Source organism: Myotis nattereri (genome assembly GCF_964212035.1).
Source record: "Myotis nattereri genome assembly, chromosome: 16".
Lineage (NCBI taxonomy): Eukaryota > Metazoa > Chordata > Mammalia > Chiroptera > Vespertilionidae > Myotis > Myotis nattereri.
This window is the reverse complement of record NC_138091.1, coordinates 30,424,573-30,450,721: the sequence shown is the minus strand read 5'-3', so window position 1 is coordinate 30,450,721 and position 26,149 is coordinate 30,424,573. Positions and strand designations below refer to the sequence as shown.

The window sequence follows — 26,149 nt, the reverse complement described above, 5'->3', positions numbered from 1 at the left end:
GGATTTGTGTTTAAAAAAAAAAAACTCACAAAATTCTGACTATATAATCACTAGCAACTGTAAGTACAATGATAAGCTGTCTACAAATGATTATGAAAATGTAAATACTATACCTCATGGAACACAAGAACCATGTTTGTTCATCTCTGTGTAGCCAACACGCTGCTTGGCACAGAGTTTGTTCTTGGCCCAGAGTTGGCCCTTGATCAATCTTTATTGCATGAATGGGTGACATGATCCTGATGAGTGAAAATGGGCTTCAGCTAAAGAAGCTAATATAGTATGCTCTCTCCGACGGTCATAATGGAGAACATGCTCCACAGATGGAAGGACACACGATTCACCAGGGATCCATAGATCAGAGGACTCTCAGTTTGGTAAACAAGAATCAACCAAAGCTAGTCTTTCTGTGTGTCTAACACATACTACAAAGGGGTGTGGAGAAGTGAAAACTGACCTGGGAAAACTCCTTAGAGATGAGTCTGAATTATTCCATTTTGGATAGTGATCAGTTACACAAGTGGAGGCTTGGGGAGCTGTGGGTTGGCAGAGTGTGGGTATTTAAATTTGCAAAGTGAGGTGGAAAGGAAATCGATTGGTATGAGCCATTCGTATACACATGTGGTGAAAAAAAAAGATAAACCAGACTCACAGCATAAAAAGGAAAAAATATATAGATTACAACAAGTGATAGTCTCACTGTAGTCTGAGTGTTCCTCTCAACACCGGGAGCCATACTAGCGCTAGTGAGTAAACTCGAATGTTGTCTACACTACAGCAAGCATGTCAAACTCGCGGGCCACATGCCTCATTTATTTGGCCCGTGTTAGCCTTTGAGTTTGACATGCTTGGTCTACAGGAATAGAGGAGGGAATCTGGGGTGATAAGGGATTAGAAAATGTTTGTAGGTTAGAATCATGAAAGGAACTGGGGGCGGACGAGCAGCTCAGTGACGACAGTGGACGTGCCGTATGAGGTAGAGGAGGTATGGGAGAGCAGATCCTTGGAGGTCCCATTACAAGGAGAAATGTTTTTTCTGTTATTTTTATTGTGTCTGGGTGAGATGATGGATGTTGGCTGAGCCTGTTGTGGTCATTTCAAATCAAGCCACCATGCTATGAACCGTAAATGGGGACAGTGACATGTCAATTATCTTATATAATAAAAGGCTAATATGCAAATTGTCCCCTCGACCGGGAGTTCAACCAGGGGGTGGGGCTAGCTGGCCAACCACCCATGGCCCCTCCCCCCAGCTGGCCCAGCCAATTAGGGTGGGGCGGCCGACCCCAACTGTGCACGAATTTGTGCACCAGGCCTCTAGTTTCTTAATAAAGCTGAAAAAAGGGGACTTGGGATGGTTGGAAAGTCTCCCCTCACCTATGGATGGATAATGAGGGAGTGGAGGGCCTACTTCCTCCCAAAGAATAAACACACGTAAATTGCTGATTCCTTCTCCCTAGTTATGTGGGTCAGTTAACCCCAGCACAGAGCTGGCAGCTGAGCACTTCCCTGGTCAAGCCGCTGGGCTTTGAAATTCTCCCCCAGGCTACCTCGCCCAATGATGTCAGAGGGAGTGAGTGTCCTGCCAGCCACCCCCCTCCCAAGATGATGAGCAAAGGGGAAATGCACGCTGTCTTTGCTCAGGAAACATCTGGTAGATCCGCTCTCATCCTCCGGCGGGTCGCTGGCTCTTTTGTAAGTCAGTGGAACAGAATAGGATGGGAAGACACGGAGCTTCAGTCATTACTCAACCTCGCCAGCACATGAGAAACTGAACTGAGATGTGAGGAAACGGCCTCCCTGGCGGGTCCCCTCCAGGGACCCGGCACCATCGCCGCACAGTCACATTTCCTAGCTGGGCATGGAAAAACGAGCGCTGTTTACAGAGCTTAGAGTAGCTGGAGTGGGAACATGAGCCCAGCCGAGTCGTGGAGGGTGAACTCCTACTTGGACGCTTTCGGCGGTCCAGTAATGACTCAATCCACCAGGCCTGAAATTCAGGCTCCCAGTGGAGACTATCACTCACGTTCCCTGGGAAAATGAACCGCCACATTCACGGGAAGCAGAATCCATGACCACTTCTACACAGTCCTGCCCCTCGCAAGCTGCTTGACATAAAACAAGAGTTGCTGTATGTCCTTCGCGGAGCTCTAGGGCCGCTTTCGTCCTGTTTGCTTTCCACTGGCTTTTTCTCAGTGTATGAACCCCTAGAGGGGAGTCGGGGCAAACAGATAGGAGAAAATGGATGTGGTGTGGCCCCCACCACCTTACCTGCCCCTGGGGGAAGCCAAGTTTATGCAACTTTCGGGATCCCAGCCTGGAAATGAAAAGGTCTTCTCTTCTCTTCTCCTCCGGCTTTAGTTCCTGCCTCCCTCCCCTCCCCCAGTTCAATCAGTAATACCCTCCAAGTGTGTGGACTTTAAGATGGTGGGTATAAGTCCTTCAAAGGTGTTGGATCAAAATGGAAAAGCAAAACAATGTAATACAATAATAAATAACCGAAAGGCAAAGTAATTCCAGCTTTAGGACATCCTGCAAATGCGTTTGTTCCCGAAGTTCACTCTGTGGTGAGACTAAGGTGGGACATGAGATTACGTGGAGGTGTGTTGGGGCCCATCTTTCTGGCATGGTGGCTGCTCCAACACAGATTCCTTCCTTCCTTCCCTCAGCAGATAGTTTGGGTATTTGTGTGTTCTCTAGCTTGAGTATGTGTATTTGAAAACAAGCGGCATCCCCAAAGAGGGTGCAAAAGATACTGAGACAACCCTCCCAGGGCCCAGAGCCACTTCCAGAGAGAAACCAAAAGCTAAAAAAAGACAATCCCCCTGCTCTCCCGAGAGCTACCAACATTCCCGGGACCCTGACGGCAAATGGCACGCTCAATCTTCTGTCGTCACGTCTCATCACACTGAGGATCCAACCAGCACGTCTGTCTGACCATCTAAGAGCCGCCAAGCCACGTTCTCAGGACACAGAATGAGACAAACAAGAAGCAAAAGCTGTCCCCAGGAGAGAAAGGAGGGACAGTGGGTGCCTGAAAACACACTAGTCACAGTTCCAAGATAATATTCTTACAAACGTTGTTTGGCTGCCATTATACATTTGGAAAAGTGCAATTTTACCTTCCTCTCTCCGCCACGCGTCACAGACAGAGGCAGAGATGGAGCTGACGTTGGTGAGAATTCTTACCGTTTGCCGGCTTCAGCCAGGTTCCCAGGACTCCGTCTGTGGGCTCCGGGGTGAGTGGGGTGTCCCAGCAGGGCTCATCCTCACCAACAGAAACCGCAGCCGAGGAAAAGGAACTTCCCTGCTACCCTTTGTGCTGAGAGTTTGTCTGAGACGCCGCGTTCTCCGGGGCACCTCATCAGTGGGGAAGCTCGTTTAGGTTAAACGTTCTCCGCTGTGGCCACTGTAATCGTGGTTATGCTGCTAGGCTGCTTGTTCAGCCTTAAAACAAAATGTAGCTCACCTGAGGCCTCACACTGCACACGCCCCTCTCCCCAGTCCAGCTGAAGTCGGACTCGCTGTGACCTCTGACCCAGGCGGGTTTCTAAGTCAGGCCCAGTCTGATTCCCTCCAGTTTGGGGCTCCAGTCCAGAAAAGGAAATGCTCAAATCAAGTGTGAGAGCTCACGGTGCAGAAGCAGCAGAGCTGGGCAGAGAGGGGTGTACCCATGACCTTCATAGCAGCTGAAGGGCTCACTGGGTCCCTATGTGGGCACTGGCTGCTCCTCGGGGACTTGGGGTCTCCTTAGGTGTCCTCTTCTGACCCCAGAGGTGTTAGGAGACAAACTGAGCCATAGTCAACATTTCAAGAATTTGTTTGAGCAAACAAACGGTAGTTTGAATTAGGCAGCACCCAATCAAATGGCTATAAAAAAGCCCTGAGGGAGTTGTACAAATGAAAGACGTCCTCAGGCAGAAGGGAGTAGAAACAAGGGAGCTACACCATGAAAAAAAACAGATTGTTTATGGCAAGGAAACTTTTCTTTCAGGGATGGCCAGGGTCTGATCAGGTGGATTCCTGAGTGACTGGTGTAAGATTTCCTGTCTCTAAAAGCCAAACTGCCATTAAGTGAGGTCTTTGGTAATATCAGGTCATGCTTAGCATAAGCAACTCCCTTTTGAACCAGTTGCCTTGGTTTTAGCAGCAGTTAGCCACAAACGCCTCAACTGTTGCATGTTTTCCTTTCCTGGCTTGGCGATCCCATTCTCATGGTTTATGGTCATAAACCATGCATGGCATCCTCGCTAGACTGCCAATTCCCAGGGGAAGAGTCCCTTCTTCCTGTATGAACTCTGCCACCCAGAGCCCAGCACTGAGCCGGGTGCAGCCTGCAGAGAGAGACCTTGAACAGGCACTCACACGACCTGCCACTCAGCCGTTCCATTCTCATATCTCATGAAAGAGAGCACATGTTACGTGTATTTAAGCAGATACACACACACACACACACACACACACACATATAAATAGGTTAGCAATCTAAATAATTTTTCTGGAGCCCTGCTGTTTTGCTGGTTCTAATCTCTGAGCACCTCAACAATGTGTTTCTATCATTTCAAGCAAAAAATAAAATAAAAAATCTTCCTGTAGTTGGGAAGGAGTGCAGATAAAGAAACTTTGGAGAGAAAGGACCTGCTTACATTTTTTTAGGTCTTTCCTTTTCCTTTCCTTCTTCTGGCTCCAGATTGGCAATAAAATATAACCTGTAGACACACCAGCTAAGACAGCCCTTCACAAAGAAAGGATTTTAGTACTTTAAAGGAAGGGCCCATAGGGATCTAGAATACCCAAAAATGATGGGTATGTTTTTTTGGGCGGGAGGAATACTATAACAGGAATTTTTAGGGGTGAAAAGGACAGATTTAGGAAATTTTAGAAAGCATGGAAATTAAGAGGACCATGGAAGCAGCACAGGGCTGCAGAGCAGCAAAAGGTATATTTCCATATAATAGGAGAGCTGAAAAGTTGCAAAAGGTACATTTCCATAGAATGAGAGAGCTGGGAAAAAGCAAAAGGTCTATATTTACAAAATAAAGGGAAGGAAGCCCTTTATGCAGAAGAAGAAGAAGAAAGCCCAAAGGGAATAGGAAAACAATAAGGAGGAGAGGGAAAACCTCACAAGTCCCATGTGAGGTTCGACCTTTGAGCCCAGTGTTACTACAGTAACCAGTGCTAGGGAATAGTGACCAATCACAGGGGATATCCAGGCACCAGGATCTGCAGCCTTTATAAGCCACAGGGAAAAGGAACTCAGTGGGACTCTTTCTCCCTCCCCACGTGGGAGTCTGTGCTGTGAGATTCTTTCCCCCTCCCCACGTGGGAATCTGTACTTGATCTTCAATAAATCTCCACCTTTGCCATACCACCTTCTGTCTGTGGATTCATTCTTCAACTCCGGCGCACAAAGAATCCGGGACATCCTGCTCAGGGGAACACTCCATGTTCCAGTCCAAAAATTTTGCTTCAACAACTTGACTTGAATTAAATGACTAAATATTAAATTATTATTTAATGTAATCAAACGAAACCTGCATATTGGATGGGTTTGTCTCCTGGGTGTCATTTGGTCACTCTCCTCTCAATGACGTATTCACTCACTCAGGGACCCTCCGAATGCCTTCTGTAGCCAACCCTAAAAGGCAGTAACCAAAGCCACATAACTGTTTCTAGTCACAAGATACCAGTGCCTACCTAGAGCCACAGATGCGGGGAAAACAAGTGAAACACGGTGCTAGAGGAATGGCAAAATATGTGTGACTTTCTAATTCCAAAGGGGGCATCCAGCCCCTGTGGAGAGGCGTACCCCGGAGAATGTGGTGGGCCTCGAAGCACCAGCTCTATATATTTTGTGCTTCTGGCTCAGGGGTTCTCAGCTTCCCACATAACCTCACATGTCAATGGTGTATAGGACTGTCTTCTCCAAATTAGCAAGCATATTTGCCAAAGAATCAAAACTCTACTAGTTATAGCAAACTTTGTGACTTTTCTTTCTAACTGCCTTACCTAGAAACTCAATGTTCTTAATATTCTCACAGTTCTTAGCCAGGTATGAAACACTGTTGAAAATTGTGGTTTGCATGCCATTTCATGTCGATTCTCTGCTCAAAGGCTGAAATCTCAGTGCTTGTGTTTCAGTGGCTCTATTCATAAAATTTCAACTTGACCTTTTTAACATAAGGCACTTAATTTATCTATCATTAAATTCCAGCTACACTCATGATAATGACATTTTAATGATACATTGATGAAGTATCACTTAGTTGCATAATTCTATCCATATGACAATGACTGAGGCGGGGTAGGCACATGGCTTAAAGGGAATCATGGGATGGTGTGGGTTTAATGAAAAGAAATGTTATCTCCCTCCCTTTTTCTCTCCTTTGGCTCAGCATGAGCCTGGGAAGATGCAAGTCTACCTTTTGCTGTTAGCAGCAATCTCGCCACCAAATTACAGCCCAACATCAAAAATAACTTGAAGAAGAGAGCTGAATTATAACGTCAATTTGAGCACCTGTATCAACCCATACCTGAAGCCATTCTTCACCTGGCCTGGCAGGTAAGTGAGCCTAAAATTCTTTGTTTGTTTGTTTAAGTCCATGAGTTCGGTCAGATGTGACTTGTAAACCAAAGAGACCAACTGATCCATTCTCACAAAAGGAACCAGGTAGGAAGGAAGCTGCACACAGGATAAATAGAAGCCACTCTGTATTTATTTGGTATTCAATCACTTTCCTTCCCAGAGAAAACGTACAGTCTGAGATATCCCGTTTTCATAAACCCCTGGCTTCTGGCTTTACCTCCTGAATGCCTATGCCCGTTCATCAAGGTTGACACTGTCACACACAGTGCTTAAACGTTTTCTCTGAGATCATCAAGGCTGTGTCACAAGATAGATATCTGGCCCTACCAAAATTCAGGAGAAAACATACAAGTCTTTGGGTGGTGGAAAGAGGCAGACAACTTGGGTAGAATTCCTGAGAAAAAAGTAGAGAGTCAACCAACCCATTCGTTAATATTTCCTTGGCTGTGGACCATGATCCTGTCAACATCTCCATACCTTCCAGAGGGGAAATTCATCGTATTGCCTATAAGGACACTTTATCACAGGGCTGTGTGCAAAGCATCTTGGCTTGTGTTAACTACCAGAGCCATCCGGATGCCTCCATTGCCAGTAAAATGAAGAGCTAGTGAGGTGTGGCCAACCTCTCCCCAGTGGCATATGGGAGAGAGAAACACCCAGACATGGGTGATGAGGAGAAAATGGTTGTCACATCAGTCATATGCTTAGTTAGACCTACAGTGTTTTTTAAATCAAAGCAGCTTGTGATCCTCCAGCTGTGGAGATGGGAAGAGAATTATTGGGTTATCCCCTCAGATCCCAGCCAAATCAAGTCACCAGACTTAAGGCAAAGGGACGTCAACCCAGCCTTCCAGTCTTGGCGCACTGTAAGCGGACTCTGCAGGGAATGCAACTTCCAGCAGCCCCTCCGAGTCGCAAGAAATCCAGTTCTGGGCAGGAGCCAGCTTGCCTGGAGGGGGCATTCTTATGTGTGTTTTTTGTTGTTGTTGTGGCTTCTCCACCCATCCATCCCCTCCCAAAGGCACAATGGAGTGATTGTGTTCCCTGCAGAGGACTTCCCTTTTGAAAAACAAACAAGCAGAAGTTTCCCTAATCTGACGCATATTCAACTGTGGAAGGAGGCAGCCGGCAGGGGCCCAGGGCAGGGCGAGTGGGAAAGGAAGCCGGCGTCAGGCACACAGGGAGGCTGGGGCCGAGCTGGACGGTGTGCCGGCCTCTGAGGACGGGAAAGCGAAAGGAAGGCCGAGCGTCCGTGGGTTGTGGCTCTTCTGTAGACGTCGGTGCACGGGCACGAGCTTCCCAAGCCCCTTCCTTAGGTTTTCTGGAGGTAGTTCTGACAGGCTTTCGCCAGGTCTTTCAGGAAGTTAGGAACTCCGTTCTGCAAAGCAAAGGAGACTGTCAGGTCCAGGTTCTCACACCAATCACTCCCCATTGCTTGGCGTGTGGCTCAGGTAGACAAAGGCACCTCGGGGAAGGATGCAAGGCAACCGGGCCTGGACCCGGTTTCAAGTTGCCACAGACGGTGGCGAAAGGTAAGATCCAGGGCGCAGGTGACACCAGGCCACAGAGGCACTGCCTCATACTTTGGCGTTTGCTAACGAAAAGCCAAGACATTTCTGAGACACCGTTTCTTGAAAAGAAAAAGAAAACACGGGGCATTTGGATGGGGCTGGGTTGTTCAACTCCCCTGAGGAGGTGAAAGGACTCGCTTTGCAGAATTAGAGACCGGTAAGGATTTGGGGGCGTGAGGCTGGATATACTATGGCTTAGCGAGTGTTGACCATTGTGCAAGACTTCCCACCAACACTGTCTTCTCTGCTCCCACTCTACGCAGTAGGTAATATCCAGTCCCTTTTAAAAGGGAAAAACTCGATGGCTTCCATCAATTACACAGAGCAGGGCCTGGATTCAAAGGCACCTGGGTTTGACCCAAAGCCTCTGAGCTTTGTCACGCTCCCAGGGGATCTGTTGAGCCCTCCAGCCAGTTAGTAGGACGGGTACACAGCAGGCTGAACGGTCCCAGCGAAACCAGGCGCCGAGGTAGTCTCTGGTGATCGGGGCGACCATTGTGGTTCCCTCTCCTCACAGGGCAACGGAGCAAAACAACAGAAACAAAACCCGAGGCTCTCCCGACGTCAGGCTATCTCCTCAGGCTATCTCCCCAGCCGGCCCAGCTCCTCCGTAAGCAGACACAGGGTCCAAAGGCACCATTGTCCGCCTGAGGAGCAGCCTATTGTCCGAGGTTCCAGAGAGTGATCCTGGCGGGGTCTCGGGGCACTAGGAGGGAGGGGCTGGCATTCCAGCTAAGGATTCTTTGTCTTTTGCCCCAGCTTCATCCTGGGTGTTGGCAACCCCGGTCCTAACCGTGGTCACTCAACCACGCTGCTTCATAAAAGAGCCTCATTAGGCCCGAGACAGCGTGTCTCTTCGGCCTGACAGCCCCCACGGGCTAAGTCAACATTTGTCAAACACACTTCCCCCCTCTGCCTCCTGGGATCTCACCTTGGCGGCCCAGTTAATGAGCCAGGACGGAATTTGGCCACCTGGGTTATCGAAGTAATGCATGAAAACTAGAGGGGGAGAGAAAGCACGAGTCAGCAGGAGAAAACGGGTTAGAAAGGTACAGCCACCAACCCTGCGAACCTCCCCCTTCAGATTCAGACCCAGAAGGAGAGGGGGGAGGTGACACGTAGGTCAGGTGGATTCTCCTCTCTGCCTTGTCTTCCAGGGCGTTTATATGTAAACATTTTTGAAAACATAGTCAAGGTACATTTGGCTGCTATTTCTTAAGTACCTGGCAAGTGCCAGACACTTGGCTAGAGTCTCATTATTTCTCCATTTGCTAACCTAACTACCGTAAGGAGTTGGTGACATTAAACCCCAGTGTGTACAGGGTAAAATGGAGACGAAGAAGTGTGGGTTGACTTGTCAAGGTGACAGATCTAACAGGCATCAGAACTATGGCTTGGATTTTGCCTCCGGTTCAAGGCCTTCTCATGCCAGTAGGGCAGGTGGCCAGGTGGCCCACGCTCTGCCCCAGCTCTTCTCGTGGTTTGAACTCAAGGTAGGCAGGCCCTGAGACTCTGGGTTTTTGCTGAGAAGGAGCCATGTCCCCTGAAACATTCCTATGGGCTCTCTGCCCCCCTTCCCCCCAGGACCCACCTGGAGTCAATTCTGAGCCCTCTGGTAGATTTCGATGTTCTATTCCATCTGGACAACAGTCAGTAAAGAACGGATTGGGTCAGATTTAAACATCCACCTTGCACTCTAGCCAAGTTTCTGGGATGAACTGAATCTCTCCCCATGTTTGTCTTGCACCCCTGCCCATTCTCTGGCCTCTGGGAACGAGGATCATGCATTTACATGCCTCACGATCAGCGTGCCCCTCGCATGGGCGGCCCTGGCCGGTGCACTGGCATGCGCCTTGGCTTTACCTTTGCTCCCCTTCTTGCCATCGCTCTCAATCGCCAGGCTCTGCTTGTACCCCTTCACCCGGATCACGCCCGACCTCTCAGCAAACTGTGGCACGGAGGTGCTCTGGGCCAGGACCACGTAGATCTTCCGTCCTTCCACGTCCAGCTCTCGCCGCTGACGGATGTAGACATACTGCAGTGCCAGTCAAGGTGTGACATCACACCAGCCTCTCAGATGGGCAGAAGGAGAGCACCCCAAGCCAGAAGCCAAAGGAGGGGGTTCTGTTCCCCCCATTGTCTCCCTTGAACTGTTACTTCACCCACCTGCCCCATCTCCTTACCTGCACTGCAAGATTGTGCCTCGTACCACCTGGTGTTTCACTTGAGAACATGCATTACCCTACCTGCCAACCATTCCTTGCTGCTTTGAATTGTGCAGAGAAGCCACTCCTTTCTCTAAGAAGGCACTGGGAGATAGTGGAGGATTGATTGATTGTCAGCTGGGTAATCCTGGCTTATTTACTCAACTTTTCTGAGATGCAGTTTCTCTATGTGGGAAAAGGGAGGACCATCGCCCAGCAGGCAGGCTTGGTGGGGACATTACAGGAAGACCGGACCAGAACAAGCACTCGACAGACATTCCAAGTCATTCTGTTTTGTCCTGACTTTCCCCCGAAGCTCTAAGTACTGACCTTTGTGCACAGCGGACAGGCAAGCAATGTAGGTGATCGTAGGAAGGCACTGACTCCCTGAGTATTTAACTCTGAGTCAGCACTGGTTCACCAAGAATGGCAGTTATTTCATCACAATAAACACAGAACAACCACTATGCCGATATCACTCTTCCAGGGAAGATCACTAAATCCTAAGAATGAGAAGTCACCACTTACTGAGCCCTTACCATGTGCTTTCCCTATAGCATCTATTTTGATCCTGACAAATCACCGTGAGTTCAGTATAAGTGTCCCGGTCTTACAGGTAACAACATTACACCAGAGAGGTAAAGACACATGCCCCAGGTCCCACCGCCCAGCTGAAGTGATGAAACCTGAATCGGAACCCAGATCTGGCTTCAAAACCTATTTAGACTTTCATAGGTGGATGGCTCAACCCTTTGCCTGTATACTTTCAAAGGACAGAATTTTAGATTTAACGCTAGACGTAATTAAAAGCCTAAGACAATAAAAAAAATCACTCTAAAGTATAACACAGTTGCACTTACTGTAATAGCAACAACCACAGCCCCAGGCACCTCAGTCTCAGAAGCACCCACAGTTGTCCCCCTCATCACTCCGGCATCCTGAGCGACGGTCTATTGCCCTCGGTCTCTAAGTCACGGGGAGTAAAGTTCTCAGATGTTTTAAGGAAGAAGTCATGTTGCTTTTGGCTCCGGGTCGCTTCTCTCCCACTTCACAGCAACTGCCCCACTCTCGCCCACAACTTACTCAGCTCACGTGATAGATGTCACCTGACACTCCACTGAGGGAGAATTAACTTGATACACGTATTGATTAAAATTTGGCGGAGGTCTTTGAAGGGTTGGGAGGCCCAGCATGCCCCAGGGCCTATGACTGGCGAACCAGCAGTTCACTGGGGCCCGGGGACCCAAAAGGCCTTTTCCAAGGTCACACCAGGTCACACAGCAAACCAGAGGGTGGCTGCAAACACGACCTGGGATCTTTCTCTCCAAAATGAATGTTCTTCACCACTGCACTAGTCTCTGTTTTCAAAATTTCAACAACCCTTACTAGAGAGACACATATGCACACAGAAAGACTAACAACAACAACAACTCGTGGGACCACGTGGCACTGGAAAGCCAACGAGATAAAAGTTTAAGGAGTCCTCACTATTCACCCCTGCGAATACCTACCCAGCAGTGTCCCGGTGAGGTCAGAGGAGGACCATGGCCTGGTCAAGATCACCTTCTCTGGAGACAGCTGGACCTGGTCCCAAACCTGCCTTTTCCACCCACCAGCTCTGTGAACCTGAGTCAAGTTCTGAACTTCTCTTTGCCTCAGTTTCCCTCACTGTGAAATGGGGATGATGATGCCCGTTTTGCACCCTTGTCGGCAGGATTAGAGAAAACCACATAAAATCTAAGGGGTTAGGTAATCCACAATTTGTTGAAATACATTGCCATATGTAATGTAAGCTATCTAGCAGGGTATGGGAACTGTGGCAAAAAATAAACCCTTGTAGAGTTTAAAATCTAGTCGGGGGCCAGGTAGACACAAAAACACATACAGACAAAACACACAGAACATACCCACACACTCCCTCTCTTTTTAGAGGATGATTATTTAGGAACCAACAGACTTATAGAAAGTTAGGGCTGGAAAAGATCCAGTGATCACCTAACTCAGTGGTTTCCAAAGGTTATGTTTTAATCCACGAGCCCCTTTATTCCAAGAATCTTATATGGAAATTCAGTGTGTGAAGTGCTCAGCTGCTGTGATTAAAGAGAAAGCTTGCCTGTCAGTCATCCTACCCCTGTACTGCTCTCCCAGCAAATTCCCATCCCACCCTCCCAGGCAAGTCCTAAGTGGGCTTCTTAGATCCTCGGAGTGGCAGCTCAAACTCCCCACATTCCATTCAACTGCATCATAAGATACATAAGGAAATTGAGGGGAAGAAGCAGACACACAGTGTCCAGAGCCAAGAGTGATAGAGGGACCACTGTGGGGTCCATCAAACATGAGGTCTGAGGAGAGCTGGAATTGTGGGGGCTCTCGTCCCCACTCTGCCACCAATTGCCTGTATGGATGCCTCTGTCATTTCACCTCTCTCTAGATTGGGGAGTGTGTTAAGCTTGATTAAAAGGTCTTTCCAAGTCCCCAATTCTGTGGCCCAACAACTTCAAGCCCTAGAAAATGTCTCAGGAAAGTAGAGGCTGCCCTCCAGTGACCACAGTTACAGACGCTCCACATGGTCAGGCCCAGAAATGCCACTCTGAAGTCTCCAAACGCTGCACAAGGTGCAATAACAGCTTTAGCAGATGCTTCTGCAAGGATCAAAGACAACGCTGTCCACACTTGCTGGACATACCTGGGAAAGGATACATCCCTGTTGGACATGGGAAAAGGGTACTTCACTTCCCAGTAGACCACAGTCTCGCCGTTGCATTCCTTTTCATAGAGTTCTAAGGAGAACAAGAGAAGTTAATGCATCTGGAAGCCTCTTCGGTTTCAATTAACACGAAGCCTGCATAGGATGACCTCGTAGAACACGGTAAACCATGATTGCGTACAGCACAGAATTCTAAAAATGTCAGGCCTGTTCATTACCGCTGAAAGCTTGCTGCCGAGGGGCACAGTCCAGCAGATATAAAAGCAGAGTCAACATCAGAGAACCCAACAAAACTTGTCTATCTCAGAGCAAAAACAAGATTCCCAGCTAAGATGCAATGAATCACTATCCCGCAGGCAAGAATAAACCTTCAGGTTTCAAGATCAGGGTGACCACCAGATGTCACTAGAGTACCAACAATTTTGCTTTGAAGACCTTTTCTTCCCTCGATTTTAAGACATGACCACTGGCTCAGGACTGAGTCGCCTAGTCTAGCACGTTTCGCTGGGAAATAAAGGTTCTGGAGAAGGCAGTGTCCTTCCCGGACAAAGAGAAAGTGGCATAACTGTGGCGAAGCGTCTTGCTCCTCTCCCATGTTTCTGTGCACTATACCACAGCTGCAGTGACCAGATCTCCTTCTGATCCCATCATGCTTTGATGTGCAAACAGCAGCCGCTCCTGGAGGGAGGTAGCAAAGGAATTCGATGATCTGTGTCCCCTCTAACCCCAGCTGGACTGCAAACATCTCCCTGACATTTACAGAGGAAGCCAAGCCAAGGCTGCTGAAGTAGCCCAGGGGTCCCTTGAGAAGCAGATGAGGGGAAAACTTATTACTTAACTCAGTTTTTGAAAGAAAACCTAATGAAGCGCTTGCCCACCCACTGGTGCCACAGGGACTGAAGACAGCCCTGAAAGGAAGGGAAGAGGTGGGCACCTGTTGCTTTCCCATGCTCGGCGTTGACACCCCGTTCGTGGACTGGCACCTCAATGCTCCTTCAGGGCATCGCCTTCCCCTCCTTCTCGACGATGTGGCTTAAGCAGAACTGGCTCAGCATTCATCCCAGGGCTGGGAAAGTGGCAAGACATGGCCACGGGGGTTAGTTCAGGGAGGTGCATCTGGCCAGGGCCTTAGCTTGCCGCTCGAGCAGGTTAAAGCTGGAAGGTGGTTTAGTAAAGGCTCTCAGGGAGCTCCCGGAATATCCGGGAGGGCCAGAGTTAGGGTTAGACCTCAGGATTGTTCCAGAGAAGCCAGTCGGGTGGACCAGACACCATGGCGTGAGAACCGAATGTCAGAAGCCCTGCAACTGTCTGCCCCAAAGTCAGGATGCCGCTGCTGGGACCATCACCGGAAAATGGGTTCTGCGTGCCGCCTGCTTCCTCGCGTTGCTCTCTCTCAAACTGAAGACACGTGTGCGCCTTATCGGCCACTTCAGTCACATGACTGGGATGGCTGCTAGGGAGACTGGGACCGAGAGAACAGTTTGTCCCTTGCATGGGCGAGCATCACAATTCCCCTTAGATATGAAGCGTATCTGAAAACAGTAAGTGACCCAAAGCCATGAGAAAGGTCCACAGGAAATAAGCACGTGGTCCATGCTGAGCCAATGAGAGCCAATCCTGGGCTCTGGCTGCCAGCGGCAGGAAGTGGAATTCTCGTTCCTGTTCCTCTGGGGTTAATCATATGGTTACTTATGAGCCTGGATCTTCTGGTGGCACCTTTGCATGACATGGGAATCTGCCTGAGGATTCGGGCAGAAAAACAGAGTCAAAAGATGGAGAAATGATTCAAGTATTGGATGCAGTTCTCCTGGAAGCCAGACACCTGTGGAGTTTTCAATGCCATGAACCAATAAACTTTTCCTTTTCTTACACGGGCATTCGTTAGCATTTTTGTTACCTGCAACCAGGAGACCTGACTATGAGGGTCTTTCAGAGTCTGTGCGCCCCTTGGCAACTCAGTAGTTCTATGCCACTGTGACTGAGATGGCAGAGGTCTCTCCCAGCTCTATGGCAGTGGGATCCCGTTTAATGCCTTTCATAACTCTCCATCACCCATAGAGTACAATCTAAGGACTGCAGACTGGCAGCCAGCCTAGGCCTTGGGGATCTGAACCCTCTTCCCACCCTACCTCCAGATTCTGCTGCCCAATTACTCACCATTTGTACATATCATGCTGTCTCACGCTTTCCTGACTTGACTCATGCTGTTCTCTGGGCCTGGAATGCCCTTGCACCACTCATCCCCTTACCCTAACTTCCTCACATATAGTATTCTTGTGTTCAACTTCCAAAACAAAGCTCGGGCACCACCTCCTCCAAGAAGCTTTCCATGATACATAGGTATACAGATGACAACCAATTTACAGAGAGAACAGAGTAGCCCTCTGAGCAAACTGAAGAGTGGATCAGGAAGTATGCAAAGAGCAAGTCCTAGGAATAGCAAAGGCACATTTCAGCCCAGCACTTAAGACTTTTATGCCAAACTTTAAAATGAAACATAACAGAGTAGAAATTAAACCTGCCCTAGCCGGTTTGGCTCACTGGCTAGAGCATCGGCCTGGGGACTGCAGGGTCCCAGGTTCGATTCCGGTCAAGGGCATGTACCTTGGTTGCAGGCACATCCCCAGTAGGGAGTGTGCAGGAGGCAGCTGATCGATGTTTCTCTCTCATCGATGTTTCTGGGTCTCTATCCCTCTCCCTTCCTCTCTGTAAAAAAATCAATAAAATATATTTTTTTAAAAGAAATTAAACCTGTTAGAAATTTATCCTGCTAGGTAGGATAAATAACAATAGATTCTACTTTCTAATTGACTATTTAAAAAACAGTGGGTGTTTACTCACCTTTAACATATTGGTCCCACTGTTTTCTGTAGTCTAAGTCCATATAGACATCCGCGAGCAGAGCCGGCGGGCAATCCTCCAGAACACCAAAGACTTTATACTCGTACAGTCCCGTCTGCTGTAGAAACGGAACAGGCAGAAACAACCTATTGACTCCCAAGTTGCGAGACAGCTGGATCGCACAGCATATGAACAACAGCTGAGGCTGGGGTTCACGCCACACCATTTATCGAGTCCCTTCCTGTCATCTTGGTGACATGATGCTGAAAAAGCAGATGAGGCCCCTGCTCCCATGGGTCTTAAATTCGGCAGGAGCATTGGTGGTGGTGTTAGCTACAAACAGGATTCAGCTAATGTAAACAGGCGCCAAGCAGGGGCGTGTGACAGATGAAGCTGGATTCGGAGGAGAGGGGTTCTAAATAATTAGATGGTCAGGGAAGGTCTCCATGAGGGATCACCTTTATCAGAACCTCTTGTCTGAAATATTAGAAGGAGCCATTCGTGGGAGGATGAGGAAAGACCATTCCTAGTAGGGGAAGGCACTCAGATTGATGGATTGAAATGCTCAAAGAGCAGAAAGTCCAGGGCTCTGGAGAACTGTGGCGCCCAGAGAGTGGTAGGAGTTGAGGCCACAGAGGTGGTGGGACTGGGCCCCCAAGGGATTTGTAAACCAGTGTAAGGGGTTAACTCTTTCGTTCTAACTGCTATGAAAAATCAAGGAATGACTTTAAACAGGGTGTGGGTTTAGAAGGATGACTCGCTGCTTGGTAGAAACGAGATCCTAAGAGAGTAAGAAAGTGGTTTAGAAGACAGTGCAATAGTCCAGATAAGAGAAGACCGTGATTGGAACAGGGCGGTAACAACAGTGATGGGGAGAAGTCAATGACTTAGGGAAAAATTTTAGAAGTTATGTCAACAACAACTGCGGTGAGGACAGACTGGCGAAGGGACAGAGAAAGCAAAGAACTGAGGGTAACTCTCAGAACCTCTGCTTGAACAACCTGGCAAACGGGGAGCTCCTTTTTGTAAGAAAGAAAAAAACGTGGGGAGGAGGTCATCTGTGGGCTGTGGGGTAACCAAGAGTAACACCTTGCGTTTGAGATGCTTATTAAACATCCAAGTAGGGGCTGTCGTATAGGCAGCTAGCATTCAGGGGACAGGTTACTGTTTTAGATTCCACGGGGCCGAATGAACCCAACACACTCTTCTATCAATTCTAAGACAGAATTTGTCAACACTGCTTCTATTTTATATAAAGGACTTGTGCATAAAGGGGAAGACACAACAGCTGCAGATCATATTAGTCCCTGTTATTCAGAAAAGAAAAAAAAGTTTCTAGATTCCACAGTCCAAGAACCCTTGTCTGCGAGGGGACTGGGCCGGAGTTGGCCGCTACACATTTTCAACTCTCCGTACAATGGCAACTTGAAGTTCCTAACCGTCACCTTGTCTAAAGGCTCTACCTTTAAGATTAAACCAGTGGCCCTTAAATGTCAATGCAAAGGCAAACAAACAGAAAGAAAGCCATTGTGGTGGTCCTCAACCTTCCTAACGCCGCGACCCTGTAATACAGTTCCTCATGTTGTGGTGACCCCCAATTTCATTGTTACAAATTGAACATAATTAAAGCATAGTGATTAATCACAAAAACAACATATAATTATATATGTGTTTTCCGATGGTCTTAGGCGACCCCTGTGAAAGGGTCGTTTGACCCCCAAAGGGGTCACGACCCACAGGTTGAGAACCGCTACAGTAGAGCCACTCAGCTTCCATGTGCTAAGATAATGTCATTGGGTAATTATGCATTAGGGAAGCCATCCTCTTCAGCGCCATGCTGGAAACGCATGGGAAGTCAAGGGGATAAGTAAGCATGGTGAATCTTTCCAGATATCATGAGGCTCGTTCAAGGGTCTCCGAGCTCAGGTGGCGTAACCCAGGGGGTGAATAACCTAGTTTAGGAATTACAGGCACATGTGAAAGTACCTGGCAAGGAATGGAAGGCCAAATTGAAACTAAATTCATAAGGATTTTCCAGCTCCAGAAGTAGGTGGCTTTATACCAAGGGTTTCCTGTCATCAAATGACAAACTAATAGACCTGAACCCCCTAGTGCTGTGCCATGGATGCCCCAATGGAAGGACAGACCCCGGGAGGAATCTCTCCCTCCTGCCCCGCCCCTCACCCTCACACTGGAAAGGTAGCGAGGGTGTACACATAGCGAATTTAGACCCACATGTGTTTTCATCACCGTCGGAAGGAAGACAATTAGCCCCTCGTTCAGGAATATTGGGGGCCCCGTTTTCCACATGGACTGAGCAAAAGGGACAATTATGTCTTGAGATCATTATCTCCCCAACCTGACATGAGTTAGCTTTGGCTATCTGGATAAATTAAGACAAACCGTTTCCTTAAACTGGCTCCTGGCCCCTCATGAGTGGCACCACAGCCCCAGTGACCTCAGTCCCATACATCTCGCAGAAAAGAGAACAGGCCCTCCAGGAAGAGGAAAACAGAATGATGTGATTGACGTGAACACCGAAGAATGAGCTATTGTGACGACTTCCTTTAAACACTCCCTTCGAGGCAAGACTGAGAAAGGCCAGACCTCACAGGAACAAGATACTGGGTAACACCTTTCCTAGTCTAGCAATAGAAAGTTCTTTTCGAGTGCAGGATGGCCCCACCCAATGTCCTGGGTCAAAACACTTCTTTCACCCATTATTTCTTTTAAAGAAAGGATCTCAGCACACATGCTCACGTTTTTATTTTGTCTTTTAAAAAAATACAATGAGCCCTCTTTTATAGAAAGTGCTGCCTCCTTCCACTAAGTAATTCAGAAAAAAAATTATAATCTTGCTGGGACCCACTTCGTCCTTCGCCTTGAGAAGAAATCAAGCTCGGCTGGCTCTTTGGCTTGCAATGTGCTTCCTTTGGTGACCTGTCAGCAGTCACTGCAACAGCTATGTACTTCGTATTTGAAGTTTTCCAAACACTTGGACCTGCTCTACATTATTTCAATGACGCTAGTGATTGTTTCTCTCAGCACGGTGCCGTTTCCGGACTTACATTCATGATCTCATGTGCTCTTTAGCACAGCCCTGCCTGCCATATAGATAGAAACACTGGTGTTGCCTCCGTCTTTATACACAGACCTGAAGTGAGGCTAAATCACGTGCCTGAGTCCTACAGCTAGTACTTGGGACAGAACAAGGGTGACCCCGGCCCCTCCTACGGCCCACAATGTCTCCTTCTTTAGCTCCACTCTGTCCAAACCACTGCTGCAGACCACACGCTAACGCTTAAGGTAAACAAGCCCCATCACACAGGGTATCACAGCCACAAGGGGCCTTAGACCCTTTAGTAAAAGATGTCAGTGACTTGCCAAGCGTCAGTCAACAACACTGTTGGTGGCAAAGCCTGGATGGGAACCTGTTCCTTCCGGTCCTCAAGCCAGTGCTTCTGCCCCAGACCACCCAGGATGGACCTCCCACTGCAATGCTCCCCTGAGTCCCTAAGCCCCGTGTTTGTCCAATGGGCCTCCAACTACCACAAGAGGTACATTTTAGATGCTGCTTCTGGGGGGTTCAGATAAGGACCAGGGAATGCTGGGAATGGGGAAAGGATGAATATTATCACTTTCAACGGAGCTGGGCTGTGCTGTCTTTCTTTATGTTGTTCCAAAGAGTCATGAAAATACAGAAAATTGTAGCCAGAAACTACATACAGCCTGGTGCTGACGGCAGGGGCTCGGAGGCACAGCCAGCATAGGACCTAAGCTCTCCCACCGACGGGCCTTGCTCTTCTCAGCGGCCCAGTGGGTCTAATGAGAGTTCCTACCTAAGGAAATGACTATGAAGATTAAATGACCTGCCTAAAGTTCATCACATAATAAGTACTTAGTATTACATATCACTTTCATTAATAAGGTCAGTATGATGCTCTTTTTCCAGATTGAAGAACTCGGGATTCAGAACTGCAACATAATGCATGTTTTTAGAAAAACGAATATCTATGGAGTACCTACTCTAAGCGGGCACTGTGCTTAATGATTAATAGCCACAATAATCCTGCCAAGTCAGCATGGTATTATCTCCACTTTACAAATGAAGACGGGGGTGGGGGGTGGGAGGGGAGCAGCGGGGGCATGGTTCGGCCACTTAATACTAAAATCCCAGATTTTTGAGATGCCCTGGTATTCTGGCTAACTGGTCTAATACATCAAGCTGCTACATTTCTTCCTTCCTTCCTCCCATCCATCCTTCCTTCCTTCCTTCCTTCCTTCCTTCCTTCCTTCCTTTTTTAATATATTTTTCTTGATTTCTGAGAGGAAGGGAAGGGAGAAGGAGAGCTAGAAATGCCAATGGTGAGGGAGAACCATTGATCGGCTGCCTCCTGCATGCCCAACACTGGGGATTGAGCCCACAACCCAGGCGTGTGCCCTGACTGGGAATTGAATCATGACCTCCTGGTTCATAGGTCGGCACAGTCACTGAGTCACACTGGCCAGGCAGGCTGCTGCATTTCTTAGCAATGGTTATTCAAATGCCTGAAAGAAAGCTGTTCAATTTCGTTTCACTTGCATTCACAGGGTTAACATATGTTGAGGAACAGAACTGCCCATAGCGGTACATGTATTTACCCTAAGCATAATAAATGCCGTAAGAGCTCACATCTGTATACATGAGAAATATCAAAATGTCACACTATTGGCATTTGACGTTCCGGCTCCCACGGAGAATCAATCCCTGGCGGGCCCCCAACCCTCCTACCTACCCCTCAACTGACCTCATTCGTTCTCTTCAATTTATGGTGTTTATCCGCATTTACATCACTAACTTCCAGACAGCCTTGATGAAGCCATTTCCCTAATCCTGTAAGCACACCCTGCACTGTGCACTGGATTTTCTTCGCTTTTCACAGAAGAGCTCATTTCTATTCCTCAGGGGGACAGGAAGCCTTCCCAGCCTACGGCTGTGGAAGCTGTCCAACGCCAGCTACTCTGGCAAGCAACAGACTCAGATGGAATGAAAAGCAAGCACTTCTCACCAGAGAGAACCAGTTCAATGGCAAGGGCCAACGCTACAGCTGCCACTGGGAAGTGTGTACCAAGACTGTGTGGAGACAGATAGCGAAGTCTGATTTAATCGTTTCCATCTCTCTAAGAAAGCAGGGTAGGTTTCATCTCTTAGGGTTGCAGATGGCTGGGTAGAATGTTAATGAGAGGTAGCTGACTAAATACCACACTGGGCCGAATGCTTCACATGGGTTAGCCCACTTAATCCACAATGATAACAGGAGATACACCAATTTTTCAAAGAGACGAAGGCTTAAAGGAGTTCTGAGAAACACCTGGGAAAGGCGAACCTTTTGAGAAAAGGTAGAGATGGGAGGTAGGTTGGTGGCTGGGAGTGGGAACAAGGTGACAGCAAATGAGCGAGAGGTTTCCTTTGGAAGCAACACAAACGTTCTAAAATGAGATGGTGGTGAAGGTTGCGTAACTGCATACATTTACTAAAAATCGCTGAGTTGTACTTAAAATAGGTGGGTTTTATTATTTGTAAATGATATACCAATAAAGTTCATATAAATGATACTTCCATGAATAAGAGAGTTTATAAAACTCACCGAAGGTCACACAACTAATGAAGGCAGAACGTGGGCATGAAGCCAGTGATCTGACAGCGGAGTCTATGGCCTATGCCCGTACCCTGTGGTCTCGGAACTCTCTGAACACATCATTAGATAAGTCAGAAGCTGCCTGCGTTCCTGAGGCTATATATAGGGTCACCCTATAATTTACCATTCCAGCTGGCACACTTTGGAGAGTGGCAGTTGTAAAAACTTTCGCCAGGACAATAGGTATAAAACCGGGCCTGTGGTGGATATATTGGGACATATCAGTAAATACAATTTGAAAGTATATCAAGCATCTAGTTTCATACCATTGTGGTACGAAACTAGAGCTCAATTACAAGAAAAAAACCTGAAAAACACACCAACACATGGAGGCTAAATAACATTTATACTAAACAATGAATGAGTTAACAACGAGATCAAGGACAAAATCAAAACATGCCTTGAGACAAACGAAAATGAAAACACAACAACCCCAAATCGATGCGTGTTCATAAGAAAAGATTAACTAACTAAAGCTCAGAAGGAATTCTCTTGCAGGAGGGAGGTACAGGATGGGCGTCAACCTGGAAAACCAATGAGGCTTTAGCAAAGTGGGCCAGGCAGCGAATCATGCTGGATGGTGCTAAAGGCCAGTAAGGGTTCTGGGAAGGAGCTGGTGTGTAGCCTGAGCCAATAGGGCCTCCACACTTTCATACAGATGGAGATCAAAATGGCTAGGGGCAATGGCCCTCCATCCTGTCTGCTGAGGCTCCGTGGCACACCTATGGGAATCTTATGATCCTCCAAACTGGTGAAAGCTTGCTATTTACATCAGTGTACCATGACTGTCTTCATCCCCAGAACAGGTGGAAATAAGACATATAGAATGGTTAGTAGGGATAGAAACTGTTTAAATACCACTCAAACCGCCCGGCCCCCGGCCCCCCACAAGAGAAAAGTGGTCCCTGCAAAGCAAAAAAGCACAAGCCCATGGGGTAGGGAGTATGGGTGGCTAGAGGACAGGAGCAGCATGCATGAGTTATGGGAGATAAAGCTGGAAATATATGAGTTAAGACCAAACTAGTTCATGGTGAAGGCCTGGGGGGGGGGGGGGGAGCTTAGAAGAGGTCCATGGGGGGAAAAGGGGACATATATAATACTTTCAACAATAAAGATGAAAATATCATGATAATAATAAAAATAACATTTTTTAAAAAAGACCAAACTAGTTCAGGATAACCTGCGAGCCATATTTGCCTTCCCTCAGAGAGGCACTATGGAAGCATATTTATGACACAAGACTAGAGCAAGACAGCTGAGTTCTGACTCCAGTTCAAATCTTGAACAAGCAGCTTAACCTTTCCATAGATTCATTTCCATACATACAGGTTAAAAAAAAAAAAAGTATAATCATAGCACCTTACATTAGGGATGATGTGAGGATTCAGTACCTGCAAAGACTTAAACAGTGCTTGGAACATTAGAAAGCATGAAATGTATTCGCTGTTACAATAGTTATTAATTCTGCAATCAGCAATGCCACTGAAACGGGAGCGATAAGATCATAGCCTTATGGGTGCTTGCGTGGGCTGCAATGTGTAGGATGAAAAGCTGGGAAACTAGTTAAGAGGTCACAGCAATTCTAGGTGAGAAGTGCCATCTACAGTGACAAACACAGAGGAAAGTAAAGGGAAAGGAAACGCGCCCTATGTCAGATATGTCTGCACAATCGAATGGACAAACCTTGGCAAACGCCTGGATGCGGCTGGTAAAGGAAAATGGAATAATCTGAGAGAAGATAAATGCATCTTGTCTGAAAACTTGTCCAATTCTGCACCAAGGTAACTGTTGAAATTTCCCTAGGAAATTAATTCCGTCTGCTCTACACTGTGAACTTGCTCACCTTGCTACACCCAGTGGTATATGTAGCAAGACATCCAGAGCTCCTCCCTGCTCTAACACTATAATACTCTGGTCCTCTGCCAGGAAACCTGGATTTCACTTACCTTGCCTAAGGATGACCTTTAACCTACTTGTCATGAACTGCTATTACACAGGGCAATTGATGACAGGGCTCAGGTGCAATATGATCCTCCCACCTGGATGGCGACTTGTTCCAAAGGCCTGCAGGGCCGCCTGGAGACCTGCTTAATGACCAACTCCATTCCTCCCAGGCCTCCAGTGAATCTTTCCCTCTGAAGCTTCAGACTAAAGTTAATAAGTGCAACTTACAGGGAAGGGGCAGCAGCCAAAAGAAGCAGGTCACTGGAATGGCTACAGTTGATAGGAAGTCCCTCCTCGGCGACACTCCCTCCCACACACCGGCCACCCTGCACATCCAGTCTCTGAAAAGTTGTGTTTTTTTCCACCTGGATTCAACCCGAGGATATTCCCCACATACACACACCGCTGGCACCCACTCCCGCGGTGCATGAGGCTATGAATCAGCAGACCCATGTTTTAACTTGACAGTTAACTTCTCACAAACCACACCCCCATGGGGCCCCAAACCTAAGGCTGAATTCTGATGACCTCCCCCCTCCCCAAAACGGGACAAAGTCAGCTGGAGGCACCGCCCCGGCGCTCGCTCCTCCCAGCTCCCAAAGACCCGCCCGGGTCCGGACTTCCGCGGCTGCAGCCCCCGGCACCCCGGGAAGGCTGGCCCTGGCACGCGGCAGCCCCGCGGTCCTGCAGCAGGCAGCCGCTACCTGGTCCAGCAGCCGGTAGATGCTGATGCCCAGGGTCTCCATCATTAGCTGCCATTCGGCCCCGGCCAGCGCGGGCTGCTGGAGCTCGGCACAGGCCTCCCGGAACTGCTCCTGGGAGAAGCCACTGGCCAGAGCCGGGTCCATCCTTCCGCCGCCAGGGCTCCTCCGCCAGCAGGAGAGACCGGCTGAGGCAGGATGTAGGTTCGGGGGCGGGGCGGAAGGGTGGCCCAGCGTGATTGGCAGGGAACGGAGAAGTAATGGAGGGGAAGGCGGGACTTAGTGGGGGGAGGAGTCTAGGATGGGGCGGGGCCATGAAGGGGCGGGTCTATCGAAGTGGGCGGGGCTGAGCAAGAGGTGAAGGAGGCTAGAAAAAAATAAAATGAAAAAAATTGGATTTGAGCTAGGGAAAGATGGGAGAGCTATGAAAATGGGGGCTTATTTATAGACGGAAGGAAGACACTAATGTCATCTCAGAAACATCCCCTGAGTAGCCCATCCCATACTCGTTGAGAATCTCAGGGGTCAGATGCTAGAACTACATATTTCAATATAATTTCTATTCGTTCTGTTACGCATTTTAAAACATTATTCTGAGAAGAGGTCCATGGGATTCTCCAGAAGGCCAAAGGGATTTATTCCACAAAAGGGGTCAAGAAATCTAATCTATAGGGGGTCCCCCAAAATATATATATACACACATTTTGAATAATTATAAAGGTAATGTTTATGAAAATACATTTCATTATCAAAATTGAGCTATCAGCTGTCAAAGTGTGTATACATTTTGGGGGGCCACCCTGTATATTGGATCTACAAGGTAATTTGCCTGCCTAGAGGGTGAAAGATGATCTAAAAGTTATTATTGTAAGATCCAGAGACCTAGAAGCATGGAACAGACTGTGGAATCTCAGAGGGAAGGTGGGGTACAAAAGAACTTGTACGCATATATGCCTAGCCCATGCACACAGACAATAGGATGGTGGAGGCCTGGGTGTGTGTGTGTGGGGGGGGGGGGACGCTAGAAGAGCTCAAAGGAAGAAAATAAGAAACATATGTAATACTTTCAACAATAAAGATTTTAATAATAAAATAAATAAAAGTTATTATGTGTCCACCAAGGATCTCTGCATTTTGCATAAATTTAGACTTTTTGCAACTCAAGGACCTTTTTGTTCTCTCAGGTCCCTTGGGTATTACTATCGTTCTTACCGCCTGACTGTACTTGGCTTTGCATAAAGTAGGTAGTTTAAACATCAAGACAGTATAACGCCGCATTAGTGCCAATAACCTCTGGGAACCCGTGTTTCCTCATCTGTAAAATGGGGTAAGAATTGTGCAACCAGTTAGAATTGAGGCGGTACCTACATGAAATAAACATAAAACATGTAATGAAAGCTCTGACATAAAATGTGCTGGCCAAAGTATAAACAACAGTTTGAAAAACAACTAGAAAAGACCTAGTAAGTTTGAGGATACACAAACCCCCTGTGGTGACGGAGTGAGTGATCAGTGTTGCGGTGTGTTGTGTTTTTTTATTGGAGTACTAAAAGCATATCTGTTCTTATTTACTAGTAAAAGCTGCAAAGCACCAAGTGAGTGAGACGTGGTTGAAACATGGTATCATAGATGAAACATCTGGGTAAAGATCAGCACTTCTCTGGGCATGCTGTTCATGGTATAGAACTAATCTGGTTGGTGGATTCCCAAGATAGAGTCATGATTACAAAAAGTAGCTTTGCAGTCTGAGTTCTAGTCCCTTTAAGAACCAGGCAAATCACTTTAACTTTCTTAAATGATTTTTTTATTTTTCAGTTGCAGTTTACATACAAATCTTATTTATTTTTTTAAAAAAACTGTTTACTCAACAGTGAAAGAAAAACATCGGATCTATTGCAAGGATTTGCTGGAGGAATA

The 26,149-nt window shown here is 47.6% G+C and overlaps 1 protein-coding gene across 2 annotated transcripts in view; it reads right to left on the bottom strand.

Moving 5' to 3' along the window:
• Positions 1-6,596: 6,596 nt before the first annotated feature.
• Positions 6,597-26,149, bottom strand: part of PCTP (phosphatidylcholine transfer protein) — a 114,064-nt gene continuing 94,511 nt past the window's right edge. The window contains exons 1-6 of one of the 2 annotated variants that reach the window (XM_081110811.1): positions 24,236-24,405; positions 15,910-16,027; positions 13,062-13,141; positions 10,021-10,192; positions 9,089-9,156; positions 6,597-7,964 (exon numbers count right to left, since the gene is read on the bottom strand). In XM_081110811.1, coding sequence (XP_080966937.1) covers positions 7,899-7,964; positions 9,089-9,156; positions 10,021-10,192; positions 13,062-13,141; positions 15,910-16,027; positions 24,236-24,379 — 648 coding nt within the window. In that variant the 5' untranslated portion in view covers positions 24,380-24,405 and the 3' untranslated portion in view covers positions 6,597-7,898. Of the gene's footprint in view, positions 7,965-9,088; positions 9,157-10,020; positions 10,193-13,061; positions 13,142-15,909; positions 16,028-24,235; positions 24,406-26,149 lie in introns of those variants that run through there. The other variant, XM_081110812.1, reaches the window with a different exon arrangement.